The sequence below is a fragment of the Papilio xuthus genome, unplaced genomic scaffold (genome assembly GCF_000836235.2).
Source record: "Papilio xuthus unplaced genomic scaffold, Pxut_1.1 DF828952.1, whole genome shotgun sequence".
NCBI lineage: Eukaryota > Metazoa > Arthropoda > Insecta > Lepidoptera > Papilionidae > Papilio > Papilio xuthus.
Genome location: NW_013529697.1, coordinates 7,348,420 through 7,371,571, shown reverse-complemented (window position 1 = coordinate 7,371,571; position 23,152 = coordinate 7,348,420). Strand labels below are relative to the sequence as shown.

General features: G+C 35.4%; 1 protein-coding gene across 1 annotated transcript in view; it reads right to left on the bottom strand.

Annotated features, from left to right (window-relative positions):
• Positions 1–1,287: 1,287 nt before the first annotated feature.
• ds (dachsous cadherin-related 1) overlaps positions 1,288–23,152 on the bottom strand; it is a 233,698-nt gene continuing 211,833 nt past the window's right edge. Inside the window, exons 3-16 of the mRNA XM_013323136.1 lie at positions 22,886–23,066; positions 21,218–21,685; positions 13,382–13,557; positions 13,016–13,245; positions 12,741–12,927; positions 12,235–12,658; positions 9,697–10,044; positions 9,447–9,601; positions 8,286–9,360; positions 7,485–8,205; positions 6,261–7,387; positions 5,526–5,816; positions 5,085–5,376; positions 1,288–4,875 (exon numbers count right to left, since the gene is read on the bottom strand). Of these exons, the coding sequence (XP_013178590.1) occupies positions 2,244–4,875; positions 5,085–5,376; positions 5,526–5,816; positions 6,261–7,387; positions 7,485–8,205; positions 8,286–9,360; positions 9,447–9,601; positions 9,697–10,044; positions 12,235–12,658; positions 12,741–12,927; positions 13,016–13,245; positions 13,382–13,557; positions 21,218–21,685; positions 22,886–23,066 (8,307 nt within the window). The 3' untranslated portion in view covers positions 1,288–2,243. The remainder of the gene's footprint in view (positions 4,876–5,084; positions 5,377–5,525; positions 5,817–6,260; positions 7,388–7,484; positions 8,206–8,285; positions 9,361–9,446; positions 9,602–9,696; positions 10,045–12,234; positions 12,659–12,740; positions 12,928–13,015; positions 13,246–13,381; positions 13,558–21,217; positions 21,686–22,885; positions 23,067–23,152) is intronic.

Genomic DNA, 23,152 nt, shown 5'->3' with positions numbered 1-23,152 from the left:
GATAAAGTAATAAAATAGTTTAATTGTAATACGAATTTAAGTTGATACAGATTATAAATTGGACATTTCAAAAGTAATTAAATTGTAAAACAAAGGACGGAATATTTCGTGGATAAGAATAGATAGGAAGGAAATATCTACAAATAGTTTGTCAGAGAATGACTATGGGTGTCTATTGACACCAAGTGTAATCCAATAACTAACAAGTGTAAAAAAATATGGGCCTAACCATAAAAAACCCAGACAGTTTAATTCAAATTTTAGCATAAGCATATGTCAACCGTGGTATGAGACATTAATAATATTGATCGAAATATGATTACGTTTTTTTTTTATATCATAAGGTGGCAAACGAGCGAGCGGCCACCTGAAATAGCTGAAGTAGCGAAGTGACCGTTGCCCATAGACATACGCAATTGCATACGCGTTGCCTACCTTTAATCGACGAAGGAGAGGATGCACAGAAAGAAAACATTTCTATGCATCCTTTCATCCGGAAGGTCCACTTCCACTTCCCATCCTTACCTTATAAGAAAAAGAGTGGGATGGGAAAGAGGACTAAATTAGGCCTCCGGGAAGCACACTCATTAGACGAAACACGGAATTGCTTCCACTTCACGCCTGTCTTCTGTGTGGTCGTGGTATTTCACCGGGCGGGCCGGGTTAATTCGTGCGAACATGTTAAAGCGGGCTCTACCACTGTTAAAAGTTCCGAAAGTCTATCTTTAGGAATACGATCTTGGCAAATAATATACCGGAAGCAGTTTTGGTTGATTAATATCAACCGGCGTTCAAAAGGTTAAAACATGTGTTTAACTCAACAGTGTCGGACTGTATTTTTTGGATTAATACTTTTTACAGTGGATGGTTAAGATGTAGATAAAGATTGAAAATTCGAACAACAAAGTACCAGACTGAGCTAACGGGAGAAATTTAATAATAAGAATAATCTATTAATTATTCTTAAGCAATATAATACAGGTTATCAAGGCCTATACGTAATGTTTTTGATACTAGAAATTATTTCAAGTCAATATTTAGCGAATGAACGTGCTTATTTGTGGGCTTGTAATACCATGATTTTCTACTAACGAAACATTCTTGTTAAAAATATTTTCATCTCTCTCATTTGCTTTCAAAAGTTAGAGATGGTAATATGTTTTTTGTAGCATGTTTCGGCAGTGAAAACGCACGGTAAATAGCTGTAGACTTAGATCCAACTGTGATAATGTATCGTATTTTAATGATTTGTGTGTTCGATCTTATATTAAATAAAACAATTACACATTGATTTTAAACTTTTATTCGTGTTTATTTTAACATCGCAGCCAATCGTTGGAACGTAATAGTTCATAAAGTAATAAGTATATACAATTACTACCATTTATATCAAATTTAATTCAAATTGTTGGGAATTAACGTAACTGTAGAAAACAAAAAAAATGTAAGATGATAATAATCCAAAGATAAACAATATTAAGTAGTTTCCTACCAAATATGGTTCGCAAAAGGCAGGCGGCTGGCTGTAAAATTAAGCCAAAACCTTAAAGTTCTTAAAATCTTGTGCACCGACCCTACTTGAGTAGTATTATGAAAATTTATAATTTAAGCTTTCTATAAAATTTACACATTTCATAATTTAATTTTACGGCATTGTATTTCCTATTTTAATATTTAATTTATTTTAAAATATTGTGCCAAATTTGATATAAATGGTCAAAATATCTTCAACGCTAAGATGAAAATCACAGTATAATATTTTCTACAATGTACATTTTATTCAGATATAAAGGCACGAAGTTCACTTACATAGGAGATTTACACAAGTACGGTATTTTACATTCATTTAAAGTTTACTTAATTTTTAAATTGCAATATTTAAAGTACACTTATAGCTTAAAGTAAAGCTTTCAGTTTGTTTCTATAGTAAAATTAACATGGCAGTCTTCATTTTATATAATACAAGGCACTAAACAGACTAATATTTACATGATATAAAAATTAAACCCGAAATAATATAGTATTTACAATTTACCGTAAAAATCGGTAATAAGCGCTTACAAATCACTTTGAGCATATTCAGGCAGCAACTTTTACAAATAACATGCACAAAATGACATACAAAATACAAATAAACTAAACCGATTGCATCGGCAATCAATAAATATTACTTTATACCAATACTTATAGGCAAAACAGTCGTGAATATATATACAATCTTCTAAAAAAAATATTATCTAATTTCATATTCTCATCGTTGAATGCGGAGGTTTTCTATTAACGGGTGCAGGAGGTAGTCCTGGACCAACTAAGGGAGACATTGAAGGAGACCTCGTAGCTAGAGGTGATAAAGATGGTGAGAATGATGGGGACATTGCTGCGGCAGCTGAAAATCCCCCAGGAACATCGTGACTTATAGGAGACCTGGGTAACAAATGCTGCGGTTGCCTACATGATAGGGAAGGAGCTGGACAACTTCTTGGGGCAACCGTTGTCAGCAAAGGTGGTGGTACACTTTTCCCACCCGATATCGAAGTCCCCTTACTCTTTGCACTAGAAGCACCACTATTACCACTTTGAAGCGAAACTGCATCGTCCTTCAAATGAGCTATTTCAGAGAATACATGAGCTAATGGTTGATAACGAGGCCCCCAGTCGAGGAGATAATCCCAATTATAACTACCGGTTAGTTCTTCTTCAGAATGAACAATAGAACTGAGACTTCCTGTCATAGAAGGTCCAGCGGTGGGAACAGCATTATTTTCTCCTGGAGCACTTGGGAAGGAACCCAGAGCCATAGCTCTATCCACAGCTGCACTTGCTTCATCTGCACTACTTGCTCTTTCACTACCAGTTACTTCGTTTAATTTCGCATAAATAAGATTGGTAATATCATTCTCGTGAGCGCCATCTTCGTCAAACATATGCATTGAATCTATGGGGCCATGATGTAACATGGTGTCTTTGTTTCCAACATTTTCTGAACATCTTCTAGATGATGTTGATGCTCCCCCACCAGTGCCAGTCTCAACGATACCAAGCCTTGCTAAGTATTCTTGGGTATTATGTACAGAAACGTCCGAGAGATTATCATCATCTACTCCGTTAGATTGTCTATGCATACCCGATTCTCTTTGTAATGGTCCTTCATTTATCATTCTGATTTCTTCATCCTCACCGTCTTCTCCTTCCTCAGCTGATCCTCGACCACTCGATCCAGATTGTTCAGATCCTGAGAGTTCTGAGGTAGTGGCTGCCCCAGAATTTGAACTAGCTGTGTGAGGACCGTACGGTGGAATTTCGTCATATTTCGGCGGGGCAAACTGATTTGCTGAATTTACTGGACCCGTGTTTCTTATAGGTATTGTATCGAATCCACTAGGATCTACGTAGCTATTTGTGGCTCCTACTCCTTCAGAACTTAAGCCTGGTTTATTAACTTTTTTATGCCTTTTATTCTTCATGTGAAGGAACAAAAACGCAGCCGCAAAAATAATAATGATAAAGATGAAAGCGATTAGTAATCCTAATGCCCAATCCGATAGTCCACTGCTTTGCGCGACAGATGTGTCATTTAATAGGTTGGTATTATCAGAAACCACCGCTAGTGGATCTAGTAGTATTTCCACGGCTGTTTTATTTGTTAATGACCCTTGTCTACCAGAACTTGCAGTCACAACTAAACTGATTGATTTGTCAGATCCAAATAAACTTTGAACTGAGTCAACTTTCTTCTTTAGAATTATGACTCCCGTTGTTCTATTAATTTTAAAGTACGAATGAGAAGTTGATAATTGGTATACAATGCGTCCATCGATACCTTTGTCTTTATCTGTTGCAGTTGCTTGTCCTATAACATAACCCATTGGCAAAGATCCAGATTTGGGGACTCCGAAATTGTATGTTTTCTGTGTAAATTGTGGATAGAATTCATCTCGACTCTCTACATCAATTCGTACTTTTACAGTAGAACTTTTTCCTCCTAGATCTGATGCTTTGATAGAAAATTCATACTTATTTTTCTGTTCGTAATCGAAAATCGCATTCGAATTCACTAATCCTGAGAATGAATCAATTTGAAACATTTTCCATGATTCATCATTTCTGTTATAATTAGGTGCGCTAGGAACTATGGAATAGTTCAACTTTCCGTATTTTCCTTTATCTAAATCCGTAGCTCTGGCAGTAAATATAGAAGTTCCAACTCTTTCATTTTCTCCGATCGTTTCAAAGTATTCAGAAACCGGGAATGTTGGTACATTATCGTTTTCATCGAGTACATCAATTTCTATGTACGCTGAATTGCACAGGCACGGTGTACCTTGATCACAAGCTACGATTATAAGTTTATATTTGGGATTATGTATATCATAATCGAGGGTTTTATTAACAGTCAGAATACCAGTAGTTGGATGTATGTAGAATAAGTTTTCATCATCACCAGAAGTAATGTTATAGACAATAACTGAGTTTGGTGTACCGAATAGATCAGCATCTGTTGCTGATACCTGAGTTAGAGTGTATCCAATTTTCACATTTTCACTGACAGTGATATCAAAATCACTCAATGCAAATATAGGTGCATTATCATTTGCATCTGCTACGGTTACAAATATTGTTATAGATGTTTTATTTTGATTGTAGGACAAAACTTTTCCTTGTTCGACTGCTGCCAATCCCAATACATAAGATTCTTGAACCTCTCTATCAAGTCTGTTTACCAATATTAATGCACCTTCCATTGTAACATCAAATACGTCGCCATCATTTCCAGATATTATATGAAAATCGAGATTGTATTTTTTTAGTACATCATTGATGCTACCGATTTGGAGAAGAGACGATCCTTTTTCTGTATCTTCGTTGACAGTGATTCTGAAAAAAGATAATATTATTTATTAACATCCAATACTTTTTCCTTAATTCAACACGCATTTTTATAAGTTTCGATTTTTAAATAAATCAATCAAAATATGTGCTTTAAACTAACCATCCCATCGGATTTGTGGTAATTACAATCACAATTTAAATTGTTGAATACTGTGTTATTTTATTCAAACAATGAAATATGTAAAAAAAAGTACCTGTAAGTGTCTTGTCCAATAAATGGTTTGATTTCCGAAGAAGCGCCTGTGCTTATTCTAACAGATGCTACTGCACTTTTGTTTGGTTTGCCTTGGTCTGTAGCCAACACAGCTAACTGCGTATCCCGTTGGTTACTTGTTAAAGCGCTGTAGTTTACGAACATAGCTCCGGTCACCGTGTCTATGTGGTATCCATCACTAGGACTAAGAAATGAGTACGAAACTTGGCCATTATCGCCGCTATCTCTGTCAGTAGCGCTAACTTTGCCAATTTCATGTGTGCCCGTACCTTCTGGAAGAAAATAGAAAAATATTGATTAATTATCGAAATATTATAAATCCGAAATTCTTTTATGTCTCATCTTTACTATAGATTAATTTTACTCTATTTTAAAAGATAATTTTTAAGCTAAAAAAAAATAATTAGAGTACTCAACTAACCTGGTAACACTTTATTGTATGATATTTCGTCGAAAACTGGCGTGTTATCATTGACATCAGTAACCTTGATAGTTAACGTAGTCTTCGCCACATGTTCGGTATCAGAAGCTGTGATGTTCACCTCATATTGCTTTTTAGTTTCAAAGTCCAAAGGTTTATTGAGTACAATCTTCCCGCTATATCTGTCTATTGAAAACGTATTGTCTCCCTGAACAATGGCGTACTTAAGGGCAGGATATGTGTCAACGTCATTTGCTGTAACAGATGTCAATATCGATCCGACTTCCGTTCCTGTAAAAACAACGAAATAAAACAGCATGAATAAATTTGGTTTAAAATACTCTCTCGTTTGACTGCCACTTTAAGTATTCGCAAAAAATGCTTTAAAATAAAACCACCGTCGCAGTACAATGATATAAAAACAAAGAAACAAAAAGAGATCGAGCGCAGACCGTTCGTTGGGGAGGCACCGCTAAAACATGCACTCGAAAAAAATGTAATACCGTCCAATAAATATTGATCCTAAAGGAGACCCTTTTATTTAATCTCGTCGCTGGAATCACAAAGTCGCAATGTAAGCCAGTCGTATAGTCGGGAATACAAATTATGTAAAATGCCTCCCTCTTTGTAAAGTGCTTTTTGTTCTACCAATTTATTTCGCAAAGCTATCGGCCGCCCTACACCAATTTAAAAGGGAATACGAAAATGGTAGCAAAAACGTGAATACGAACGTACCTTCTGATATTGAAATAACGTTCGGCGGCGGGAACGTGGGCTGATTGTCGTTAACGTCGACGACGTTAATTCTTAGCGTAGCTGTTCCTGTCATTTGGGGATCTCCTTCGTCTGTAGCAATTACTGTTAACTTATACATTTCTCTTATTTCACGATCAAGCACTATATTTGTTTTAACTGACCCCGAAAATGCCGGTTCAATTATAAATGCATTGTCATGGTTGCCGTCAACAATATGATAAAGGATTCTTGCGTTAGCGCCACGGTCGTCATCCTTAGCGGCAAGTTGTACAACAAATTCGCCCTTTGTATTTCCTTCGAGAACGTTAGCGATATATTGTTGTTGTGTAAATCGAGGAGCGTGATCGTTTTGGTCCAGCAAATTAATTATTACGTCGCAATAAGCGTACAGATTTGGTGTCCCTTCTGTTCGTGCTACAATAACTAGTTGACGACTGGGACCAGGATATGATTCGTAATCTAAATTTGCTGAATCATTTACTCTTATAACACCTGTATTAGAGTCAATGTCAAAAGCATAATGATCGTTTCCGTTTCCAAACTCGTAAATTACTCTTTGTCGTCGTCCATCACTTCTTAATGCCGTTACTTGTAATACTTCTTTGCCATATGCTAGATTTTCTTCAATGGTAACATTATACGTCATATTTTGAAAGTTTAGCGTCGGTGATTGATCACTAAAATCACCTACACGAATTTCTATAAGTCCGATTGAGCTCTGTGGTGGGTTTCCCTTATCTTTCGCAACTACGCGTAAGTGGATAAATTTTCCGTTTTCACTTGCTAAACTTTGAGTTGCTGTAAGGACCCCAGTAGTCGGGTTAATCCTGAATTTATGGTTAGCCGTGTCCAAGAGTTCAAAAAGTATTTCAGCATTGATCCCTATATCGTTATCAGTAGCAGAAACACGCAGTAAACTTTGCCCAGGTGGTGTCAATGTAGCCATTTGTTCTTTAAATGGATATTTAGTGAATATTGGCTTGTTGTCATTAACATCGCTGATGGTAATCTCGACAGATACTCGCTGTGATCGAGCAACGTAACGTCCTTGATCTGTAGCGACAGCTTCAAAGTGATATACGCTAGTTTTTTCTCTATCAAAATATCTGAAATAAAGGAAATTGATATATGAACATAAACCTAATGCACTAAATTAATGAATTCGAGATGTCATATTTGTATTATTATGTAAGAAAAACTTACCCGGTGGTATAAATAACTCCAGTTTTGTTATCTATTCGAAAAAGGCCTTGACTTTCGTTAGCTAATGAGTACACGATTCGTTTATTAAAACCTAAATCGGCATCAGTAGCTCTTACTTTTATAATAGATGTATCAATTGGTGCATCTTCAGGTATGGCTGCTGAATAATGGCCTGTATCAAAGACAGGATCATTGTCATTTTGGTCTTCAACATGAATTGAGATATTACACGATCCTTGTAGAGCTACTGGCGAACCATGATCATATGCAGCAATAGTCAAATCGTATTTTGACTGCGTCTCACGGTCTAATGTTTTAGCTGTAAGCTTTCCAGTTGTGGAATCTATTGAAAATTTGTTTCCATTGTTTCCAGAAATAATACTGTAGGTTATAACACCATTGGCACCGATATCTTTATCTGTCGCTGCTATAGTGTGGATAATCTCAGGTTCATTATTTTCCGGAACGGCTAATGGATAACACGAACCAGGTTTGAATGACGGCGGATTATCGTTGACATCCAAAATACTTATTGACACGGTTGCTACGTCGAAATTTGTACTTGATTGAAAAGTACTAGAATCAGTCACGTAAACTGGAAATATGTACTGATCTGCTTCTTCTCGATCTATTTTGCTTTTAACAGTTACTGTACCAAGACGTTCTTCAATTGTAAATTTGTCATCTGCTAATCCAGGTGGAATCATATAAGTAAGATTTCCTGTAAAGAATAACAAAGTTAAAAAAAAATCTACTAAAAAGAAGGATTATCGTAATATAATTTTTAAAATAAAAACTTACCCATATTTCCTCTAGACGACTTAGCACTTAATCTGGTAACAAAACTACCAGGACGTATGTCTTCGCTAATATTTGCTCTATACATATTTTCTGTAAATCTAGGCGGTATATTTGTCGATGCTTGTAGATTTAAAATTAATGTCATATGAGTTTGTCTTGGAAATGGTACTCCGTGATCAGATGCGGTTATATTTAGCTTATATTGTCCTGAACGTACTTTGGTAGTGTCGGAGGAAAATTTCTTCGATAAAGTCAACTTTCCTGAATCATAATCCAATGAAAAGAAGGCATGATCATTTCCACTAGAAATGTAGTAAGATATTCTACCATTATCACCGGAGTCTGCGTCCACAGCTAAAGCTTGATATAAGACTCCCGATATTGTATTCATAGTTACTGACACTTTATTATTAGAAACAAATGATGGAATATTATCGTTTGCATCTGTGACAGAAATGTGTACAGTTGCTAATGTTGCCATTCTTTCAGATATGTTAGTTGCTAGATCGGTTACTTCAACGATCAACCAAAAATCTTTTATATCTTCAAAGTCAAGTGGCGATGTTAGTGTTAAAGTACCAGTCAAAGGGTCTAGACTAAATATGTTTTTTGATAGTGGTAATATTGAAACGATACGAAAATTTAGTTCTCCATTAGGTCCAGTGTCTGCATCTCTTGCTGTAAAGTTATACACAATCATCCCAACTGAAGTGATCTCAGATACTTCTATGTTAATAGGGTCTTGAGACCATTGCGGTGCATTGTCGTTGACATCAATTATTTCAATTTTAACAGTCACAGCACTGCTTTGAGGATTATTGGTAGCGGAGGTGTCTAAAGCTCTTACTTCCAGTCTATATTCTTCTTGGATTTCTCTATCTAATTCCCTTGCAACGACCAAAGAACCAGTTCGACGATCAATTTCGAAAGTTCCAGGCAAATGATCAGAAGTCAAGGGCATTAAAAGGTAGGATATTTGTCGTTCTTCTTCATTATTTATTGTATTATCTTGTAAATAGCTGTCACAACAAGCAACAGTGCCAACAACATGTCCGATCTTAGCATTTTCTTTGACCTGCAAAAGGAAAATTATTGGTAAGGAAATTACATTACATTAACAATTCAAATAATCAATATATCCTATCAAAAATACTGGCTTACCTTGAATGATAAACTTGAACTTGTAAAAGTGGGTCTATTGTCATTCAAATCTAATACTTCAACTTTTAATTGCCTCACAGTTTGTCTAGGAGGTAGACCGCTGTCTGTCGCTGCTACAGTTAGACGATATATTGATCTTTCTTCATGATCGAGAACTGCAAATATAAAATAATATCACGTTAGTAATTGTAAAACTATAGAATCACTAAATGGTGTAAGGCAATTATTATAAGAATGATTATTGCCTTACCTGTACTTGTTTTAATAACTCCAGTGTTAGAGTCGATAACAAATACGCCATAACCATCCATGTCTCTTTCGTTCAAGATAGAGTACGTTACCGTCGCATTTATACCGTTATCTTTATCAATAGCTTTGACTCTAGCCACTTCTGCTCCAGGTTGTTGTTCTTCTCTCACACTAACAACATCTTCTCTAGGATCAATAATTTCTGGCGAATTATCATTGACGTCTGTAACCCTTATGACTATAGGAACTCTATTTGATCTCGGCAAACTTCCTAAATCTCTTGCTTCTGCAAAAACTGAGTAAGATGATCTAAATTCTCTGTCCAACACCTCTCGTGTAGTTATTATACCTGAAAAAAAAATCAAGTATAAATCGATGAAATTTTACGAATAGGCTTATAGTTATCGTATTAAGTAAACAAATCGTACTAATATTATAAATGCGAATATTTAGATGGATGGATGGATGTTTTTGAAGGATATCCGGCACGTCTCAACGGATTTTGAAGAAATTTGGCAAACCTGTAGAACGTAGTCTGGAAGAACACATAGGCTACTTATTAAAGGTTTTTTTTTAATTCCGCGCGGACGGAGTCGCGAGTGACAGCTAGGTTTACATATTTTATCAACATAATATTTTGACGTTAGGATGTGCTATAATTATTATGTTTATGGAAACGAAACGAATACAGAAAATGTATTATACGAGACTGAAATTAAGTATTCATAAAACGAAACGCTCGCGGCAGAATGTCTATGATTATCCAGCGGACGGCTCCGTATCGGGAACCTAAAACTCGTGATGAAACAGAACTGGAAAGGACGACAGCGTGATTTAACAAAATCGCCACACCGAAAAGCAGTCCTTAACCAATGTCTTTATAGCTGATATTTCCGCAGATCGAGATAAAGCTGTCGAGAGATAATAAGATGTGGCAGAGGGCCTCGTAATGAGCGATTTGAAGCGGCCACTAAAAAAATATTCGTCGATATTTCTCAGCGCAGCAACATAACATATATCGTCTCACTGACGGCGAAGTAAGAAAATATCTTGCACAAGGAGAAGATTTATACCGAAACAAGAGTAACCGAACAAAGTTGAAGTGACGTTATTCAGACTGTCTTTTATTTTTATTCACGATTCATTTAATTTGATCGATGATTTTTATTTTAATTATACTTTAGTGTCATATTATCTCGATTGGGTTCTTAATATATTTTATTAATAAGCCATCGGATTACAACTCAAATAAAAGGTATCTGTGAAGATACGAAGGTAACAAGTCGTAGATCCGGGGGACGTCTTCCATGTACACTTGTAATGTATGAGCTTTAAATACCCGACGACAGTATCTTGGCTTGGCCGAAGCCGTAATAAAACATGGAAGAGAATAGCGAGGTTCCAACATAGCAATATTTTAATAATAGTTAATGGCGGGTCACGGCGCATGCGCGTGCGACGACGTTTATAACTCGAAATTGACGCGCATAAATTCATTGCCTCCTGTTGCGGTTTTACGTTGAGATTTGTTTTTTTTCTTACATTCTTATTTTAAATACATTAAAAAAGACATTCATAATTTGTAAATTGTAGGTGTAAAATGTATGTATGATATAAAAGCAATATCCTAATGGTTGTACTCGTATTTCCAGGTTTGGAAATCTGACTGCTTGTTCTGATTTCAAACTCGATTCTATCGTATACAGTTGTCATTGAGAATGATTTAGGAATATCGGCCATTACCGAAGTTAAAGTTAAAGACGCACTAACTAGCGCGTGGGGTGTTGATATTCGTTATTCCAAATTGAGATGAAAAGATTCTACTATTCATCAGTCAGTTAAGGGAGTCGATACCCGCCTGTATTCTCGCATCTTTTGTGAACATCCATATGTAGATGGGAAAAACTCACGATGCATTCAAGATTAGCATATTCACAAACAAATTTGGTCATAAAAAGCCACCAATAGCTTCAAAGAACATGACTTCTAATTAAATTATATTATAATTCTAATGTATGTATCATCGAATAAAGAAATCTATCTATAATAGCATACGATATTCATGGGTATTGAAGAGCAAACACCCTCTTCACACTGATCCCTTTTCCTTTAAATTGTTCAAGAATTAATGTGGATGTATTTACACAATCCGTTTGCTCAGTTGACGAGTCTTAAGCCACAACACACTTTGGGTTTTAGCTTTCAAAAGTGCCGGCAACGCAAACAATGCGCCGAGAGGTTGGGTACTGTACAGCGAAATAGTTCTTTGGCTAATCAAACACTAGTAAGGACCCTCGACTTATTGGTATTACGGTAACGCATTGTCTTAACACAGCAAATGCAACAGCATTAGCTATTTTATTTATTCTTATTCTTGTTTACTAAACAACCTAAAATATACAGAATACGCAACATATTTTGTCCATTTCTAATATAAAATGAAACGAAATCTTAACTATAAACAACGTTTTGTAAACAATTACTTAACTAAGCTGTTAAACATTTGCATAAGACTCTAGGTATCAAAATAAATACTCACCAGAAACTGGATTTACGATAAAACTGGTATTTGATGGAAAGAGATTATATCTCACTACAGCATTGTCACCCAAATCGGCATCAGTCGCAGATATTTTGCCTACAAACGCTCCTGCCTTACGATTCTCTTCGACTTGGAACTCATAAGACGCTTGAGTAAAAACTGGATCATTATCGTTTGCATCAATTACATTCACAACTAGACTTGCGCTGGTTGAAAGTGACGGGATACCGTTGTCCGTCGCAATTATAGTCATCTTGTGTTTTGCTGCTGTCTCTCTATCTAGAGGTTTGGCGAGGTAAACCCAACCAGTAGTTGGTTGGACGTTAAAATACTCTTCATTTGTGTTATTTTCTGATAGTATTTTATATGTTATTCGAGCGTTATTACCAGTATCTTTGTCAATAGCTTGGATTTCTAATATCTGAAAAAATGTACAAGTTTAGTAATTCGACTAAATTAGAATTTGACTTTTGACAATTTTGAAATAGTTATTCTTTACTTACTTTTGATTTTACTGCTTCAGACTCTAGAACATTAGCACTGTAAGTATCATGTTCAAAAACTGGTGCGTTATCATTAACATCTTGTACGTCTACTACTAATGTTAAATTGGCACTTAGCGGCGCTGTTCCTCCGTCTTTAGCAGCAATGATCAATGTATGTCTCAGTAGATCTTCGTAGTCCAAAGGCCTGATGAAAATAAATGTAAATATTATTATTAGCTGGTTTTAAAATTCATAAGTTAATAGTCAAATGACAGAAAATCTGCATTAATTACCTTAATAAAGTAACCAATCCGTGTTGTGAATTCACGGCAAATGTGTTTGGTGGTCCGGTGGCAGATAGCAGAGTGTAAGTGATCTGTCCATTCTTTCCTTCGTCTTCATCCGTGGCTCTGGCTGCGTAGACAACTGACCCTACAGACGCAGACTCAGCAACTGATACCCTCACTGAAGATGTTCCAAATTCAGGGGCATTGTCGTTTACGTCTTCTAATGTTATTTGAACCTGTAAAAAGAAATGAAACCCGGATTCAAATAAAAGTTTTTATATTTAATAATCTATTTTATAGCAGTGTTTCGAAGTAGTTAGCTTAATAATTACACGACCTATGAATAAGCATACAGCGTGAGGTAACACTAACCTGAGTTTGATCGTAGCTGGCTGGATTCCCATTAGCCGCTCGAACATTCAACAGATATGACGAGGTGACCTCCCTATCCAGTTGTGACGCCGTCCTTATGGCACCCGTATGGGGTTCAATACTAAAATGATGGTCGGGGTCTCCTGACACTATACTGTACCGGACCAGGTGTTTACCTGAAAAAATAAATTATAAATTACATTGTCACAGGGTTTAATAAGTCTGTAATATTAAATAGGAATAAAATATAGTTAGGTATATGTGTATACATTAGAGTAGTTTTCTTTGTTTAAATACGAACGGAAATTATATTTTAAAATACAATGAATAACAATTTAAGTCAAAACACGGTAAGTACGAGACTGAACAAGTATACTAGATACTGTGATAGGTTTCTGTGATTTTCATACACCGGTTTTATCCATAAAATGTGTACCAGTAAAATGCAACTTTCATTCTATAACTGCATTATTTCTATCAAAATTTTAATTGGCACTTTTCGGGCGGTATAAGCGATTCAATGTCGTCGGCCATTTTTTTTTCGGGTCGTCCATTTTTTGCGGCCGAGTTTTTTCGCCGGCCGTTTTGGGCAGATCGGTTGACGGTAGGAGATTGATATACTGACTTATTCACCGACGTTCTCGGCAGTCTTTGTCCCTGTAACAGGTCCCTAGCGAGCTCGCTCCCTCCCCGGACCCGTCCCGTCACCCCGATGTCCCTTTGTCTTTCCTCTTTATACAGCCGGTGACGCGACTTCGTCTTATTTTCGGAGATTTTACGGGGCCCGCCTTTAATGCGGTGATCGGTGTTTGTTTTCGCTTTGAGATTTTTCGGTGTTCTTATGTGTGTTGCTATGGATGATTTTCGATTAATAAAATCAGGAATTTTGCGATCGCAGATATTGATGTTTCAAAGTTTAGTTAATAATACAGTAAACGTACTTTTATATGTTTGTGTATGGAACTTTTTCTTTCCGAAAACTTTTTCTTCATTGTTTTAACAGTTTATCATTTTATCAATACCACATGTAGTCGAACCATCACATACTCCAAATGTTCGAATAACACTATTTGCAATCTGACTCACATTACATGCTAGTTTTTAATTGTTAGCTATCCTAACGAATTCATTTGTAAATCTTTCAAGATGGAGTATAGTTGTTTTTGTTTCTTAATTGTTAGTTACGGAAGCTTTTGGATAATTATCCTGCGAGTGCAATAGAATCATCGCAATGTATTTTTTTGACTGGAGCTCATTAAAGACAGTGGCAGTGCGGTCCGCCGTGGCTTACCTGTCCCACGTCATTACGAAAATTTATTCGCACTCGTTCCTCTAAATTGCAATCATTAATGCCGCCGCCGATTATCTGGCTCACGCGCCAACACCGACCCTCAATTAAGACTTGTAAAGATCTTCTATGTGAATTGTTACGATCTCCGATTTCAGTTAAATGAATTAATTATCTTAAAGTTCGATTATCTCCGGCCTTTAAATGCCATACGGAATGAACCTGGGAAAGTGCATTTATCTAGCATCTAGCATCGCAACGATATCTTTTAAGAACTGTATCTAGGGCCGAGTCTCATTCTGCCGCAGCGGCCGCGAAGGTTAATTATATGGAGATAAATAAGACCAAAGGTTAATTTGGAATTCTATCGATAGTGAACGATAATAAAACAATAACAACCAATAATAGTCCGCATTGGTTTAATTATGTCTAATTGCTTTGAAGTACATACTGCTTCACATTCTTGACGTGAGATTCTTTTAAAACATCGTGGCTTTCGAGTTTGTTAAAGATATAATTACATAAACCGAAGACGTACCATCGTCAGCGATTCAGAACATTTAATACATAAATCGTGTAAACAATTTCAGTCCCAACTTCCAAATAACGCGGCGTAAAAAGTTTTAAAATAATTGAGGTGCAGGGGTTTCAAAAAAGAAGTCTAGAAGGGCACCGACAAAAACTGTCGTTGCGAGAGAGGTTTGTTGACCTGCATTGGATTTATTCGGCCGGTTGCCGCGCGCCCGAGCCCCGGCCGTATCCTTGGATTTCTCGGGGATTCGAATTTCAAATTTTCAGCGACGGGCAAAAGAAAGCGTGAACCAGATCTCGATTGAACGGCGTAAAAGAATCAATCGTCGTGTGTCGATTAAATAGCACCTACTAGTTTTCAATAGATTGGCTCGCGGGTCATAAATTACATCGACTGCGTGTGGTCTAACGGAGTGCTGCTGAGACTCAATAATATAATTAAATCGAACTTTGATTAGAAACACACCTACTGTACCGAAGTTAACGTGTTGTGTAACTGTTTTTCGTATTTCATCTATAGTGAATCATAACTGTCCAGTAACGGACGGTAAGACGAATAGCAGCCGGAGTAAATTAAATTACATAGTATTAGGGCTCTTAATACATTGCTCTGGGAAATCGAAAGGTAGTTCTGACGCTATTTAAATTCCTTTTGATTAGGAAAGAACTGTAATAAGGTGGTACAACTTAAAGAAGAAATGTCAAGACAAACCTAAATATATGTGTATTTTTTCGTATATGTCTGATTGCAATCTATTTCATTTTAGTATTTATCCAATCGTTTGTAATTTTACAAATTATTGTTAGAATTTATGATATAAATAAAAAAAACAGTTCATGGGACGTCCTATAAATATAATTCTACTAATTAAATTAAACGTTAAAAGTGATAAAAGTAAAATATTTAATGTGAGGGGAAGTGGTCGTGCAAGTTTTCCGATTTATGACATAAGTTCAAGTGAACACATACGTCTTAATGGTCATAAAATGATATATTTTTTTAATTAATTGATGTTTATCTCGAGGCGAATAGCTCATAAATCGGATGAGGGCGTGCGCATGAACATTGGCCTTAAATGTTATACCGCTCTTTCTAATTAAATACGGGATAGGATGGACCTAAAGTGTAATTTGTAAGAAGATAGTGTACAAGAGCTTTGGAAAATTATGAAACAAAAGCAATAGTAATTTCCAGGCGGTAGGAAATTGTCAATACCGTAGTGCCCTATTACATATTAATGGAAAATTGTTACCCAGACGTCTGATTAACGCTGTGATGTCTTTAAGGTGCGCGCCCATTGGCCCGCAACTGATTACTTATTGATAAATGCCATACGATGGGCAGCGCTATGTAAAATCATAAAAGCAAATTAAAATCCGTTGCGGGCCGTGCGTGCGGTGCATCTGGTGGGACAATGGACGCGAAACTTCAGTCGTCATTTGTTTTAAAAGCGAATCGCTTTACGCTTGCACCATGCAGTTGTTGAGTTTAAATTTCAAATAGGTATTTTCCTATTGTAGAGATTTAATTTGCAATAACGTTTTTTTACAATTTATTTATAACATGCAGTAATACGAACTGTAGCTCAGAATCATTTGCAATCAATGTATACTTTATAATAGCGGTCTTGTTGACTGTCTTTAGAATGATTTATGGTGTGCACGACACCTTGGCATAGGGTTTCCGGGGAGAATCGATATTTTCATACGTGCTGATAACATTTAGTGAGTTATTGGTGCGATTTGAAACCGATACTGCGTTATCGATGGCGAATAAATTTGTAGACACAATTTAGTAAAGCGAACATTTATTTCGGTTCGGCAATTAATTTGTGTAGTCACTTATACTGGAAGAAAGTGTTTTTAACTATGTTTGTTTTATTAAAAGTGACATTAAGAATCTTACTGAAGCCAAGCCATAGTCTCAGTTTTTGAGTCTGTCACTAATGATTTAAATATAAATTTTCACTAAATCTACACATATAAAAGAAAGTCGTGTTAGTTACTCAAGAACGGCTTTACCGATATATCTGAAAATTGGTGAAGAGGTAGCTTAGAGCCAGGAGACGGACATAGGATACTATTTCTTCTTTTTTTCTCGAATTTATGCCTTGAAGAGCTGCTTTTTATTTAACTTACTAATATTATAAATGGGAATGTTTAGATGGATGTGATGTGGATAGTGTGTTTAAAGATATCTCTAGAACGGCTGAACGGATCTCGATTAAATTTGGCATACGTATAGAATATAGTCTGAAAGAATACATAGGACGGAGTCGCGGATGACAGCTGTACTAGTTGTATAAAATACCAGTAAAGTCTTTTCAATCTTTGTATAGTTATAAATGTTAGATATTCAGCATAAGGAGTGTGGTCCATTTTATATTAAAAACAATACATAATGCCTGTAAAGTATGAATCTCGGTCTGCTATCTCATAATACAACAATGGGGCTGCAATAGCGGAATTCTCACAGACAAGTGCGACGCGGTATAACGGTGAAGTTTGCAATTCAGTGATTTACAGAGCCGCTGCTTGCAACAGAATAAACGTGAAGTTGTATGAAACGGCCGCCTCTTACACCGTTGTAGACTGAACGAGATTTTAGAATATTTTTAATTATTTAATTTCTTACATTTGCAATACAAAAAGGAAAGAGCGAAAAATGTCACAAATGCGGACAGTATTTGGAATATAAAGCTCGCTACATACGTTCAGTTTTTACTGAAAAGTCGAATTAATCAGTTAAAACTACCAGCATAGCTACACCAAACAGGTTGATTGCCTTCTTTTAGAATCTTTCTTACTATATTAATATTATATTAGAAATGTAAATGTTTGGATGGATGGATAGATATTTGAAGGTATCTCCAGAACAGCTGAACGAATCTCGATGAAATTTGGCACACATATAGAACATAGTCTGCAAGAACACATAGGCTACTTATTATTTTTTTTACGAACGGAGTCGTGGTCGACAGCTAGTAATAACATTAATCAAACTACTGTAGAGTTCTAAAAACACAATTATATTTTATACAATTAGGACTAAAATTACAATATTCATTACATACTTTAATTATTCAAATATATAAACAATGTACTGAATAGTCCCACATTTTGATATAGCATCGTAATGACGGACACATAGTTATTTGACCTTCAGATTACGGCATCCGAGCAACAAACCAAACCTTATTATACACGCTAATTGAATTTCGAGACGTGCATTTTAATGCAAATGATTTGAGTAGTTTTATTACCAGTTTTAGTCAATTATAACTATAATTTTAAGATCGAATTTGAATTCTTTATAGCTTATAATGCTGACAAACGGCAGGTAACTTTTATATGACGAACTAATTAAAGGTGAAGTGAGTTTAAAGGTAATTGATAAGCTATTTCGAATGTATTTCGTTTTAAAATAATGTAATTGTTGAGCGTTGATTTATGAATTCGTGTTTTTCTTGTTATTTTAATGTAACCGAAGTTTACACGATGTTAGATAAATTTGATTTGAATGAAGAGTGCATTAAGGATAGTCTTGTCTTATCCTATTTTCAAATTAATCTTATTTTAATTCATACCATTGTTGTTGATTTTATACTGCAGTACGGTGTAACGGTAGGAATCAAAGAATAAATATTAGTAGAACAACAACCTCTCGGAGTGAGATAGCGACTGTACTTTATTGACTTCATTTTGATTTATCAACGATGTTTCAATGAATCTATGAAATTATAATCTAAAACTAATGTCAATACTGAAGCTTGTTAAATGATTACATTGTAACGGGAAAGTCTGATTTAATATATATATTAATAAAACATTAATTTAAAACAGCCCATGTAAGATAATGCTAAAACCCAACAGACTGATTGTAAGTAACATGCGTTATTTTACGAAAATATTCAAAGTCAAACTGAAACTTTAGTTACTTACATCTTCTAATACAGTTTACTTATCTTGCTAATATTATAAATGCGAAATCGATGGATGTTTGTTTGAAGGTATCTCCAGAAAGGCTGAATGGATCTCGATGAAATTTGGCATAGATACAGAACATAGTCTGGAAGAATACGTAGACTACTAATTAATTTTTTTAGTCTCGTGTGGACGGAGTAGCGGGCGACAGCTAGTATTGTATTAACTATAGTATGATTAGATGATTTCTTTACATTTTTACTTCTTAACTTTTAGATTTGTTAAGCATTTAATTATTTAACTACGATACATTTATTTCTGTATCTTTTAATAATCTCAAATCAAACGTGTAAATTTTTGGAATCGATATAAATTTGTGTGATTCGTAAAACTGTATTTAAAGGTTATTTTAGGTGTTTCTGCGCTCACGTTATTGCCAAATTCAAGCATTTACGTTGATGTTTCTTTGGAACTCGTAGCAATTAATAAGATACAATGTTGCATCGGAATTGCAGGTTTTTATATCCTCAGAACATGCAAGTGCATTGTTTAGTAATAAAATAAGTATGCCTTTAGTCTTTATTCCTGGAGACTAAGTATCTTCTTCTTTCTTAATTTATGTACCTTTTAAATGTATTCATTTGGTTTTGCTTATTTCTATAATAATTATTAGTTACTTTAACTAGTAATCTACACTCAATTCGAAAATATTTTAAGAAACTTTTATCTACAGCTTAGTATTTTTGTGAAGACTTTTAATAACTGACGCCCGTGGCTCCCTCTACGCGGAAATGAAAAAAAAACTTAACGAGTAATGTTCTTTGACACTATGTTCTACATCTATGCCAAATTTCATCAAGATCCGTTCAACCGTTAAGAAGATGCCTTCAAACAAACATCCATCCATCCATCTAAACTTTCGAATTTATAATATTAGTAAGAAGTCAGATTATGTACTCAGATATTAAATTTAAAAAAATCGCGTAAACACAAACTTAAAAAAACCCGTTGCAAGAAAACATAATTTCGCTATTCCTTACTCAATCATAAATCGCGAGACACGTGCTTTGATTGTTAAATACGAAATACAAAGCGATGTTATAAATGTGGAAGGGAAGTTACAATGCACACATTCGTGATTCCACCAGGACAATAGGCGATTACCTATTTGTGCATACATCCACACTGTATGGTGCAAACGAGAAGCGATCGCGAAGTGTTCAACTGAATAGCTTCTGTATAAAATTGTCATTTGTATTAACATTACCAAGTCACGACTATTGCATTAGGGAGGACTTGAACTGAACGTTAAAATGACCTTTTATACACATTTTACTCATTTAATCTTAATTATGGCGTTAAAATTTAATTCTCATTGGATTATTGATAACGTGGATATTAACTTGTCAGTTCCTTTCTAAGTTTTCTTTAGTTTTAAGTATTTATTTAATTGGATTTGCTTGTTAAGGTTACTTAAATCTTACTTAATATCATAAATGGATGGATGTTTGTTAGAAGGTATTTCCAGAACCGATGCATGGATGTTGCTGAAATTTGGCATAGATGTAGAACAAAGTCTGAATGAGCACATAGGTTGCTTATTAAGTTTTATAATTAAGCTAGAGAGATAGCTAGTCTTTATTAAATTGGTTTTTAAATCAGTTCATATTGTTTTACACGATAGTGGAAATAAAATTTATGATAATGCATGTCCATTTGAACGCTACAGTTTGTAAATTAGATGCGTACTAATGTGGAACGATTTCGATAAATTTGTTAAAGCGAAATAAAGCTATAACGTAATTCGATTCAACGGTAGTTAGATCTACTCTAACATTAATATTTACTCTGTCTCTAAGTGACTTTCTTTGTATGTAATCTTAAACGTTTATTTGTTTGTTTGCCTACGAACCTTTCTACCTCTGGAATGCTATTGAATCAGTGTATTGTGTATACAAACGTTTTTGACATCATTATTCTTGGCTACTTTAACGTACATTGTTCTATAGTTATAGTTGGATACTCAGAAGTTAAATAAACATTGTTAAATTAAGAAAAAGATACTATAGTTAGTTTAATATAAAAAATCTTACCTCCAGCAGTAGCTTTCAAGTTGCCAACAATTGTTCCACTTCTCACATCTTCTCTGACTCGGAAATTGTATCGCGGTTTATCAAATAAGGCTGAGCCAACACCAGTGGGCATCACATTTACATGTACAGTAGCACCTTGAGGCGCAGTGAGTCCACCGCCATCTGTCGCCGAAACTTCCAAATCAAATTTTCCATTTGATTGTATCAAAGCTGGCTTTGTAACGAATATTTCCCCCGTACTTCTGTCTATTCTAAACACATCATTATCGTTTCCGTTGATTATTCTATAAGTAACGGTTCCAAATCTCCCTGAATCAGCATCCGTTGCGGTGACAGCTACGATCGGTTCATTTGACGATATCCTGCCTTCTTTTAAAGATACATTGTAATCTTTAACAGTGAATGCGGGAACGTTGTCGTTTATATCGAGAAGTTGGATCTTCACCATAGCGGTCGTGGACAGGCCCCCTGCGAATATATAAATAATTGGTCTTTTGATTGTTTGTGTATTGTTGTAATGTTATGTTTAATTGACAGCCGCTTGATTTATGCTGATGTCAACGTTTTCTCCGTGTACGAGTTTTGTGATATCAACTTGAACCGCGAGCTGGTACTTGGCAATAATTTAATTGATGCATATTCTTTTAATGCGATTGCGAGTAAACCAGTTTTCACTGCGTTTCGACTTTACATTGCACGATGACAGGAACGAGGAAACGGAATGGATTTAACTGATTAACGAGAATCCTTAGCGTGGAGACAAGAAAACACAAATTCTTGAAAATTTATTGCTATCAAAGCACCCTTGAAATAAGATATGTTTTACTTTGTCTAGATTAATCTTAGTGGTATAATTAAAAGGTATATCGTATTAGAAACTTATTGTTACTTTTCTAAACTAAAATTATACGACTTTCAATAATGTGTTTTAATTTACCCAGAAATGTTGTATCTTGGCAGAGTAAAGTGTAACGTTTAACCAATTTTGTAAAATAAAGACGCTTGTTTACCTATTGAAATTACTACCGAAATTTCCTTTCCCAGGCAAAGGTTTGCCGACTGTCGCCTCAGATTGGGGAGAAATAAAAAGCCGAGGTATGTAATAGTTGGACGGTTCGCGCCCCATAAATCAGCTGGTAGTAGAGACAACAGCCGACGGACGCTTTCGGAATTTATTCGCGACTTGCTGCGTCGTCGGCGCTTTATTTTTGTAACTCTGCATATGGATTTATAGTTTACAATACTTCCACCTGTCAGTATTATTTTACAATTTCTTCTTTTATAGACATTTGAAAGAAATGTTTATCATTTTAACATTTATCCTTTTGTTGTAAGATGATATACGTTTATGTCTGCGATTATGAATATCTACAACTTTTATAAAAAGTTACATAAAAATTTACATATATGAATTTATATGATAATAGTCGGTTCTTTTAAAACACACGTGTACACTGTGACATTCAAAACATAATTCTGAGTCTGAATACATCACTTATTACCAGAATGACATCAAGATATATCAAGTAGCTATTGTCCTTGATGTGACGTATTACTTTGCGACATAATACGATCAATAAATTTGACAAATACAACAGACAATGTAGGCCACAATAAGGATTGTTATATTTCTCACACTTTAAACATCTTATGCAGTAAGTGGCTTACCTCTATCAGTAGCAACAACTGGAAATTCGAAGTCACTGTTGAGTTCATGATCCAATGGTGCGGCGACGCAGAGTTCGCCTGTATCTGGTCGCATGGCGAACAGTGCTCGCAGTAACGCTTGTTCAGGCAGCGTGTAGTTGACGATCGCGTTCACACCGCAGTCTGGGTCGATTGCTGACATCTGTGAAATAATAGATTGATGTAAGTACAAATCTAGTACAAGGATCTTACAATTTTATCTTACTAATATTATAAATGCGAATGTTT